Genomic DNA, 11,552 nt, shown 5'->3' with positions numbered 1-11,552 from the left:
AGCTCCCCCCCCCCGGCTGTGGAATGTCCTTCGGCATCCTCCTGTCTAATGCAAGTCAATGGACTTGCATAAGACTTGATAATGTCAGGGAAGAGGCAACTGTGGGGACTGATCTAGCAGCCCGCTGGGACAGAGAATCAGGTAGGTATATCTGTTTTATTTGAGCCCCTAGTCAAAATGAGCACTTATCCTTGCAGTGGGCTGCCTATGCACTGTTATAGTTATGCTTTTTAAATTCCCAGAGTTCTTTAATGACTACAGTGGTACATGAAGACGTATGTAGTAGAAAAGGAGTGGCACAAAACAGGAGTGGGCAGTCACATAAGAAACCACTAAGCACAGTGGGTTGTAAGACAATGGCCATTTGTGTACCAGGTAAGATCTTTTTTTTTTTCCTACACATTTCAGCAACATGTTGCCTGGTATTTGTTAGGCCTAGGATTCATCTAGGTATTTCACTTATAATTTAGAAAAAAAATGTACATAACTTGCAGGACTCTATATATCAATAAATAAATACACTGGGCACATATGTGTAATGAGCAAAATGTTTACCTTACCTTGTATTAACCTTGCCTTCCTCCATCATTTTCTTAAAGTCTTCCTTTGACAGCATAATCTTGTTTTTCTTCTCTCTCCGCTCCTCCTCTGCCCTGGTTTTCACATACTGATCAAACACCTGGGGAGATTTGAATTGACATCATTGTGAAATTATGCAACAGCAGGGCACAGGAGATCAGTGGTTAGGGCATGGGCAATTACTGGAAACATTGTGAGAAATATGCTTGCAGGGTGCCACAAAACAAGCCTGCAAATTGTTTATTGAAACTCACTCGACCCATTTGTTTACCCATGGGAGATTCATCACTTTACAAAAAAGGTAACACGTCACTTCCCAGCAGCCTGTTACCATAATTTTTCACATTGCAAAACACCAAAGCCATGAACTCATCTGCCCTTCTCTGCTAGTTGGTAACTATTAACATAATGAAATGATTAAGCAGAGTCCAAATTTTGGAGAAGTCTGTAGAGGTCTCAGACAAAGGTAAACCAACATCTATTTGTTAGCAACATATACTGGTACAAACTTAAAAAGTGTATGGAAGGGCAAAAATACATGTACGTAAAAACTATACATTACTGCAACGTGACCAGTTGTACCTATGCAATGCGATAACATGCAACTATGTGCAGTGCTTCATGGTGGCATTCACTTTAAATAGCATCCTAACACTATACAGTAGCTGCCAACACACATCAAGTGTTATGGTACACTGGTTGGAAAAAGGTGCATGTCCATTAACTGGTCTGTTGGGCTGCCTTAACGCAATGTGCGGTAACCTGTATGCCTCAACACACAGCAAAGGACTGTATAGGCAATCAAATTATTTTGTTTAAGAAATACCTGGCTTGAGACACAGTGGTATCATCACTGGATCTGCTTGCTGCTTTTTATTCTGGGTTTGGTGGGAGGGGCCAGCAGGTTCCTGTAAACAGAGCACCCTGCCTCAGATTTTTTCAAAATATGTGCATGCTTCTGCCTGCTGGCCACTGGGTGCTGCAGACTTTATCTGTGCAGTTTGCTGATTGGTTAAATGGTTGCAGGCACGTCTACAGGCATGCCGAGGGTGTGTACTTTCGCATAAAGTTTGGAACAAAAAGCTTCAAAGGGTTAAAAACTTTGGAGATGCAAATTTGCGAGGCACTGAGAGTATTCAATTTAAACACAGGAGAGGACTTGCTGCATTACTTTCTAGCATTACAAGCAGCTACAGGGCTCTTTTACTGCTCGTTAGGATTATTTAAACCATGTTTATAGTTTGGGCAGATGCAATTTAAGCTCGAGTTTTTCATTTATTTTCCCATAAAACAGTAAAAACTAGCAAAAATCTGGACTTATGTAATACAAGATTTCCCTAGCTAGTTTAAAAAAAAAGCCTCTAAAGTGTATTTTTTAGCAACTACACAATTTACCTGTTTCCTCTCCTTAGGGTTAAGAAGTAAATAACGAGGGTCAAACACAATCTTGTGAAGCTCCTTTTCCCAGGTTGAAAACGCTGACACCTTTAGGGAAATAAAGACAAAGCGATACAGGCAGAAAATTTAGTTGTGGTTTGTACAGTAATTGAACTCTAGATGCCTCCTAGTAGATCGCTTGTGTGACATCTGTACAAAAGGAGGACAGAGCAGAAAGCAGTGTTCAGATTTTCATCACTAATGGATGATGACCAGTGGGAGGCTAGAGTGGCAAATTTTCAACACTAATTGGCTTTGAACAGGTCTCAATAATTACACAGAGGCAGCACACAGCTAATAACTCATTAAAATAGCCACTACTGAGTGACATTTAGAAAGCACTTCAAAAGCAATCCTTGAAGTTGAAATAATATGCCTAGCAAGGGCTGGGGAAACATAACCCTTTCATTACCTAAAAAGCTAGCACCGTGAAACTATTCAATCCAGGTCCTGCCCGGCTGGAAGGAAAAAGGTACATTTACACTACAAACACTTGCCAAAACCTGCTTCCAGGACCAAAGCCAATTAATCCCTTTATAGTACTTCCATGTCTCTGCACATACACAATTAACATTTTTAAAAGGTAGAGTAGACGTCTCAGAAAACTCGCTGGCTAGAACAGAAGGTAAACCTCTTGACCTCCACACCTCTATTGACCTGCACATACAAACTTTAATTGGAGGAAAAAATTGGAGTAAAATAACAAATGCTCATACACTTATTTCTATCAGATCCCTCGTGTATTTGCTGCATCCCTAGGAATACATAAAAATGTCAAAGTCTGAACATTTCCAACTTTCACTTCTCCAATCGACTTTGTAGTTTTGTCTAAAGTTTACAGTGCACCTAAATTCAAAAACAAAATATTATAATATATTGCAGTTCATCAACCCTTAGATGTAGCGGCTGCATTAGTTTTCTTTTTTCCCCAAAATCTATTTTTACATGATATAGCGAGGAGTTTTTCTTGTAGTACTAAAGATAGCTATGAAAACTGATAACATTGTTTGAGATATCAGCTCAGTGCACAGAAAGTAACAGACACTGGAATTCTGGCAAGATCAACAGGTATTTTTAAGATTTAACTCCTGAGCTTAGGGTCACTTTAAAGTAAAGTATCCACTGATCAGACTGCTGCATCAATATATGAAAAAACAAGGATGCTAAATATCTTTACTTGCTGCAAATATTGAGCAGAATGGTTTGTGGCTAGCTTAACACATTACAATAGTAATCTGAGGAGTATTTAGCACTGTGTAAACTAATTTTTCTCTCTCTAAAGTTAATGCTCCGTCCACTTTCTTGGTCCATGTGATTTAAAAAAATAAATAAATCCATTTAAATAAAATACTGCCAAATTCATGTGCAATGCAAAATTACAGGAATTCAAGTTAAAGGAGAACTATGGGGTTAGGGCTTTTCCCCATAGTTCTCCTAAGGGTAACGGGGGGACACAAACTAGCGTCCTCCTGTCACCCAAAGCTCAGTATACCGCGAGCAATAGCTCGCGGTACACTGAGACGCTGCAGCCGGATGCTGTCTGAATCCACCCAGCTGCGTTGAGTGACAGCTGGCACTGCTTATTCCGACCTGTGACAGTTTCATTGTCACAGGTCGCCTCAGATTATGAGGCTGAGTGAAAATCATTCTCCTTTAAAGCGACACCATCAACAGGTTTCATTTTTCTGTTACAAGTTGCTCCAAATATTTTATGTTCATATAAACAGGTTTTCTTTAATTCCTGTTCCCACATTTTGTCCCACCCTTCCCCCTGCAACCCACTTATGTTCCTAAAGTTCTCCCTCAAGTGGTGATATGTGAATACAACACTCAAATAGCATTTCTTTACATCTGCCAATATGATTTACTAACCCCTCTCTCAAGCAACATATCTCTAAACTGCTTCATTCGAGCATCCAGGGGAACAATTGCTCGCTCTCGAGCTGCTTTAATTTCAGCATCCATTGTCGTTTCTTTTTCAGATTCTGTCTCCTCTTTCCTATTAAAACAAAACACAAATATATATATATCAACACAGCTGTCGGTTTTAACAAGAGAGTTTATGCAATTTTCGATTCTAACACAAGCTGAAAAACATTTATGAGCCCCATGTGTAAATACATTGGATCCTAGAACATATAAATGTTTAACAAATAACTAGAGGAGAAAAAAAGTTAAAAAAAAAGAAGAGGTTATATTTATTTCAACAAGATGATGATCCATAGCAGAAGTGCAATACTCAAGAAAAAAAAATGTGGTCTTACAGGAAACAGTCAAAAAGGTGCCCATAGACCTGATGATCGTACGATAATCGGCAGGTCTATGGCCAGCGTGTGAGCGCATTTACTGTATGGTCGCACGAGCACGCTAGAAAACCACACGATTTTCGGCGGATTGGTAGCGCGATCGCAAGACGAAAGCCGTACGGGCCAGTGTGTGCAAGCGCACACTGCCCGCTCAGCATTGCAATCATCGGCAAGCCCTCCCCTCAGCGGGGAGGGCTTGCGATGATCGCAAGTACGATCTGCCTGTCCAAGATGGGCAGGTCGTACGAAATTTGAATCACCGTACAACCATCGCACAACGAAAGTCGTGCGATGGTTGTAAGGTGTATGGGCAGCTTTACAGTTGGTGTCCAGGTGTAGTAGGCAATCGCAGCCTGTGCCATTACATGCTAACAGCTGCAGGCAGTGGCTATTGTATTATACAGGACCTCCCTGTCTGCAGCAGATCGAAGGTCTCGCAGAGGATTCGCAGGTGAAAAACCGGGCCTTATATGAGAAGGTGCAGAATGTACTTAATAAAACTATGTAATACTTTTATTTATTTCCATTGCAAAATGGCACAATCTAATGTAAAGTACAGCACATTGTTATCCTACCCTTCGTATAAATAATATAAAGAAGGTTAATGTTTCTGTTTTTTGCACATACAGCTTTACACCATCAGGGTGTACCAGTCATTTCCCTTCTCTGTTCTCCTCATAGAGCTGCACATAGCTGGGTGTTCTGGTACAATCTAAAGGGACATGTACAATATATGTGAACTTAATGTGATGCTTATGATATGATGCTTTTTATGGCAGAATTCCAGGCAAGCAGCTCAAAACTGTTGAAATACATATATGGAAGCTGTGGCACCTGCCAAAGGTTTTGTCACCTCTCTACCCCTGTCTTGTAACTGGTCGTCAGCGCTGAATACTGAAAAATGGCCTGGATGGGAAGGGGGTTTAACACCGCGGATGTCAACTGGTTAAAGAGCAGCAATAGACTAGTGAAAACATCTCTCGCCCCGTCAGTACACTAAATAAGTGTTTTCCTCTCCAAATCTGAGTGCTGCTGTACAGGGAATTAAAAGAGAGAGTGATATCTTGTCCAATTCAGGTACTTATTCTAGTATTATTTGAAGTACATCAAACAAGTTTTAAATACATATATCTGCATTCATTTGAGGTTGTCTTTAATACCTGCCTGGATTTGTTTAAAGTGAAAATATAAAAGAGGATCTACTAATTTTTTTACCTGGGGTCTAAACTCAAGTTCCAGTTCTTTCACCAAACTGGGGGTGGATACACAGTTAGGTCTGGAATTGGACACAGACAGAATTTTCATAATTCTGGCTCTGTATGCCACCACAATGGATTTGAAATGAAACAACTGAGATGCAATTCAAGTGCAGACTTTCAGCTTTAATTCAAGGGGTTGAACAAAAATATCATATGAAATGTTTAGGAATTGCAACCATTTTCATACACAGTCCCCTTATTTCAGGGGCTCAAATGTAATTGGACAAATTAACACAATCATAAATAAAATGTTAATTTTGAATACTTTGGTGAGAATCCTTTGCAGGCAATGACTGTTTGAAGTCTGGAATGCATGGACATCACCAAACGCTGGGTTTGTCTTCAGCGAGGTAAATGCATGCTCGATCAGGTTGAGATCAGGCGATTGATTCAGCCATTGCAGAATATTACACTTGTTTGCCTTAAAAAACTTCTGGGTTGCCTTCACTGTATGTTTTGGGTCATTGTCCATCTGTAAAGTGAAGTAAAAGAAACAGGTCACCAGCACTCGTTTAGAATAAATATGTCCTTTTTTAATGGACAATTGTGTCACTACAATCAACAGAGCCGACGTTTCGGGGCCGCACAGGGTCCCTTCTTCAAGGCAGTAAAAATTGTGTAAATTTGGTCACAATTTTACTGCCTTGAAGAAGGGACCCTGTGCGGCCCCGAAACGTCGGCTCTGTTGATTGTAGTGACACAATTGTCCATTAAAAAAGGACATATTTATTCTAAACGAGTGCTGGTGACCTGTTTCTTTTACTTCGTATTTTGCACGGTGCCATCCGTGATAGTCATTGCGAGCACCACCGTTCTTATTTGGCCAGGACTGCTGTAAGGTCTGCGGAGAGGACCCCCACCACCTGAAAACTTCATCTGTAAAGTGAAGCGCAGTCCAAACAACTTTGCTACATTTGGCTGAATCTGAGCAGACAATATGTCCCTTTACAACTCAAAATTCATCCAACTGCTTCGGTTACATCATCAATTAACAATAGTGACCCAGTGCCGTTGGAAGCCGTGTATGCCCATGCCATCACACTGCCTCCACTGAGTTATACAGATGTGGCATGCTTTGGATCACGAGCCAAGCCTTTTCCACACCTTTTTTCCCCCCATCATCTCGGTTCAGGTGATCTTAGTTTCATCTGTCCAAAGAATGCTGTTGCAGAACTGGACTGGCTTTTTTAGATATTTTTTGGCAAAGTCTAATTTGGCCTTTCTATTCTTGAGGCTTATGAATGGTTTGCACTTTGTGGTGAACCCTCTGTAGTTGTTTTTTATGGTAGACTTGGATAATGAAATGCCTACCTCCTGGAGAGTGTTCTTCACTTGGATGAATGTTGTGAAGGTGTTTTTCTTTACCATAGAAAGGATCCTACGATTATCTACCACTGTTGTTTTCCGTGGACGTCCAGGCCTTTTTTGTGTTGAAGAGTTTACAAGTGCGTTGTATTTTTTTCAGAATGTACCAAACTGTTGATTTAGCCACTCCTAATATTCCTGCTATCTCAATGATAGATTTTTTTTTTGCAGCCCAAGGATGGCCTGTTTCACTTGCATTGAGAGCTTCTCTAAACGCATGTTGTGGGTTCACAGCAACAGCTTCCAAAAGTGAATGCCACGACTGAAATCAACTCCAGACCTTTTACCTGCTTTTACACGTGTCCCTGAAACAATTTTTGAGTCAATTGTCCAATTACTTTTGGTCCATGGAAAAAAAAAGAAAGGGGGCTACATATAAAAGAGCTGTAATTTCTAAACACTTCCTCCAATATGCATGTGGATACCCCCTCAACTTAAAGCTGAGAGACTGCACTTGAAGCCCAGATTCTTTACTTAACTGCAACTTGAATTTATTTTGGTAAACAGCCATAATAACAAAACTTGTGTCAATGTCCAATTATTTCCAGACTTAACTGTACAGGCTGTTTATCACTATTAACGCTGCCAATGCACACCGGGCAGATTTAGCATTAGCGAAAAGAAAAATGTATTCAAACATTACAATTTAAGCACACCGTTACGGACACAAAAAAAATAATAATAAATCACTCAGCTACAACACTATGAAAGCAACAAACAGATGGACATATGTGTAAAACAAATCCCACTGAATAATTTTTTTTACAAATTCCAGGCAATGACACTTACTTTCTCTTTTTTGCTTTCACTGGCTCATCGTCATTCCCATCGTCTGCAGATTCGTGATCTTCTTTGACTTTGAAGGAAATAAGAAAACAAATTTATCAATCAGGACCTGGGATTTTTATGAAATGAACCCGATTATTTTTTTTAAAAGGAGTAAAAGACAATCCATTTGGAAATTCAATGTAAATCATATACTACATGGATTTAACAAGGAAATAGTTTTAAATTCTGTAACTGTGAAAATGCAATAGGTACACACATTTATAGTATACAAAACTAAAATCTTCAAAACTGGAACCTGCATATATAAAAAGGTGGAAAAATGCTTACATTTGGTCCATCTTGTCATGAAATTTCCAAGGTTTGTCAACTCACAATATTTCTTGTCATCCTCTAATCCTCTTTTATGTGGAGGCTCCTGTATAATTTTATCAACGTCAGCTCTTCCAATCAGGTCTTCTGGTCTGTCCCACATAGAGAGACGAGTGGTAGGATTGTAGAAAAAGACCCGTTCATCACCAGTCCACACAACACACCTAATTGTGGGGGGAAAAAAAACACCATTAGATAGTCATACCTGTTCAGGGTTTAAAAGGCACCCATAGACATGAAATGATCCACACAGTCTGTATTTGGATGGATGGAGAGTGAATATTCATGTCTATGGGTAGGAGCAGAAACCCTGGGCTGATCATTCTCCAAGGGATTTGCAATCAGCACTACGGCTACCTTCTACTAAAGCCAAAAAATGACTACCTGTGCTACTTACAAGCACTTATAAACACGCTCAGGCAATTCCAGAATACAAGTTATAGCGACACGATGTCTACAGAGAGTGTAAAGGAAGCCTGTCACGAGAGAAATACATAGGCTGCCATAGATAATTTCTCTTTATAAAAATGATAGATGCCTAGCCGTCATGCTGACATTCTGGCTTTAATTACTGACCCATAATAAGCAAGCACATAAGGGTCCTGACTTTAGAATTAATTTGATCCACTGCATACTTGTTCCAGGCCAGTAAATTAAAATGTATTTAAGCCAGAGACACAAGCAGTAGGTTGGTAATGGCTGCTAACATATCTCGCTCATGATGTGTTTTTCTCAAAAGCAGATAGTCCTATCTGTGTACAGTACAGACATTTACAACATATATAGGGGAATTTATCAAAACTGGAGCCAATGTTCATTGCAACTAATCAGCTTCTTTCTTTCATTTTCAAATCTTACCTGAACAAACTGAAGAGAGAAGCAGATTGGTTACTATGTGCAACTGCTCCAGATTCACCTTTTAATATGAAGGTATATCCATACAAGTAGGACTGGACAAATCCCAGGAGACAAGTAGTTAACACATAGCAAAGCAAAGAAAGCAGTGGTTTTGGAAGTAACCAGCTTAGGACACTACAAATGAAACACAACTTGGGTGACGGCTATTCAAGGATTACCGAGACAAAGTCAGCGATCTAAAGGGTTTTGGTTTGAACATTGACGTTAAATACATTCTTGGCCATGCCTTGGGCATTAAAGTATTTACGTGTTCTCAAAACAAGCTTCAAAATACACCCTCACTGACCTCTGTAGGAGCATGTACTGTGGAGCAATTTATCCTCACATACCACAGCAGAAGTACTGGAGTTCCTCTCAGCTTAACCTTCTCCTTTTTCCCATCCGTCACTCAGCAGTCTTCTAATCTCCAATACAAACATAGATATGGTGCTTCATGAGAGGGAGAAGGGTGAGCTGAACAGCAAGGTCCCAACTTGAACTTCACTGCTTCTGCTGTGAATTTTAGGACTAACTGTTGTACTGTTCATGTGGCTACTGAGGTGATTGTAGGCTTGTTTTAAAGCTCAAGTAGGGTTTCTTCAGAATATAAAAATACTCAAATGAGCATAGCCTGGTTCAAGTCTAAAACAAAGAAGCATTTTACTACTCTTCTCTCAAAGCAAAAATCTAAAATTCTAACCATTGGCAGATACGGCTAAACTACCACTTTCTACTGTGTTATAGCCATTTACATTGAAATCAATATGGTGAAAATTAAGTGATTGCCAAGAGTTAGTTCAAAGTAATATATAGTGTTAAAGTCAATATGTTCTTTTATAATACTCAGGATTAAATAACCTTTTCCCCCCATTCAGAATCAGGTACATTTGACATACTGCGTATAGCCTGCATATAAATGTTTTATATTTAAGATTTCCAGACTGAAGGTTTCTACAAGTTTTAACTTTCTGCATGTTTAATAGGCTAATCTTAAAGGATGTGCCTAAATAAAATCCTGTAGAGCTCAAAAGCTCCATGATTCAAAAGAGTGACGCACTCTTCATGCCTGCCTGTTCTGCACAGCTCCAGATTTTTAACTTCACCAATTTGTGATCTGCCCCCTCTTAAGAAAGCCTATATTGCTATACTAAAACAGTGTCACAAATACACCACGAATTAAATCCCGAATAAATCAGATAAATACATTCCAGGTGCAACAAAGTCTAAAGGTGCCCAAACACCTTACGATTATCGGAAGATTTTCATATGCGATCGACTTTGCGTCTGATAATCGTATGTGTGCATTGCAGTGTCCGACCGACAGTACTGTACAATCGTACGACTTTTGACGGTCAAGCATGTTTGAAAAATTTGCTCGATCGTACGATTCTCGTAAGGTTGCTGGCGTTTCTGTCCGTCAAAAGTCGTACGATCTACACTGCGCTTGCGCTAACGAAAATACGGCAAATCAATTACCGCATTTCGTCCAGGTGCTTTTCGTTAATTACGGCTACATCAATCTTGCGATCATCGGGGCAGGATGGGGCTGCCGTACGAATAGTTGTACGACTATTCGATCGACGAAAAGTTTCGTCTGATAATCGTAAGGTGTATGGGCACCTTAAGGGTGGCCATACACTAGTAGATTTTCACTCAAAAAAGGGTCCCTCTCTGCCACGAACCCTCGTTCGATTATAGCTCGAATACCCATCAAGCATAGTCAAATGTCGATTTCGGAAATCGTTCGTTAGCCATACTAACCAACCAGTTTTGACGAACTACGGATATAATTTCCTTTTGCGCATGTGCTGTGTTCTTGCTAAGATTTTCAACCGATGTAAACATTTCGATCACAGTTAAAATGAAAATCAGTAATGTACCATCAACTGTTATATCTGCGTTAGAAAGATTTTCGCTCGAGTACGATTTTTGAACGTAAATCGTACAATGTATGGCCACCGTTGCAGTTTATTTTCTTTAGAAAACAGCCCAGCCCAAGAAAAAAACCTGGACCTTGCCAGAACGCTGCAGAGAAATACCATAACTCTGTGTGGAAGCAACAGCCTCTCTGATGTACACTCTGATTTGATACACCTGGGGTGTATTTAGCCCATTGAAAAGGAGACCTATGAGGTGAGTGAAAATCACTCATCCTCAGTTTGAGCCAACGTGTGACAATGAAACTGTCACACGTCGGCTCAATAGATCAGGAAGTGAGCGAAAACATACCGTCGCTCGCTCACTTCTCGATCATGTCCCTGCAGAGAGCCGTGACTGTCACTCACGGCTCCCTGCAGGGAATGCTGACTGGAGGAACGTACAGGGGAGGGCTCAGCTGGCTCTGCCTCTAGATAGGCAGAGCCAGCTGTCAATCATGCAGCTGGGTGGATCTCGACCGTCCCGGTTGCGGCGGTCTCAGTATACCACGGGCTGTAGCTCGCGGTATACTGAGCTTTGGGTCACGGGAGGACGCCAGTTTATGTCCTCCCGTGACCGTTAGGAGAACTATAGGGAAAAACAATTACCATATAAACAAGAACTATGGGGAAAA

The 11,552-nt window shown here is 40.4% G+C and overlaps 1 protein-coding gene across 1 annotated transcript in view; it reads right to left on the bottom strand.

The window, feature by feature from the left end:
* LOC108787431 (transcription elongation regulator 1-like) overlaps positions 1 to 8,303 on the bottom strand; it is a gene marked incomplete at its 5' end in the record, with an annotated part of 22,693 nt that extends 14,390 nt beyond the window's left edge. The window contains 5 exons of the mRNA XM_018556986.1: positions 561 to 679; positions 1,975 to 2,064; positions 3,889 to 4,015; positions 7,736 to 7,802; positions 8,108 to 8,303. Of these exons, the coding sequence (XP_018412488.1) occupies positions 561 to 679; positions 1,975 to 2,064; positions 3,889 to 4,015; positions 7,736 to 7,802; positions 8,108 to 8,303 (599 nt within the window). The remainder of the gene's footprint in view (positions 1 to 560; positions 680 to 1,974; positions 2,065 to 3,888; positions 4,016 to 7,735; positions 7,803 to 8,107) is intronic.
* Positions 8,304 to 11,552: the final 3,249 nt, after the last annotated feature.

Source organism: Nanorana parkeri, unplaced genomic scaffold (genome assembly GCF_000935625.1).
Source record: "Nanorana parkeri isolate BGI_ZX_2015 unplaced genomic scaffold, ASM93562v1 scaffold261, whole genome shotgun sequence".
Classification (NCBI taxonomy): Eukaryota; Metazoa; Chordata; class Amphibia; order Anura; family Dicroglossidae; genus Nanorana; species Nanorana parkeri.
The sequence above is the reverse complement of the archived record's forward strand: the minus strand, read 5'-3'. Positions and strand labels throughout refer to the sequence as shown.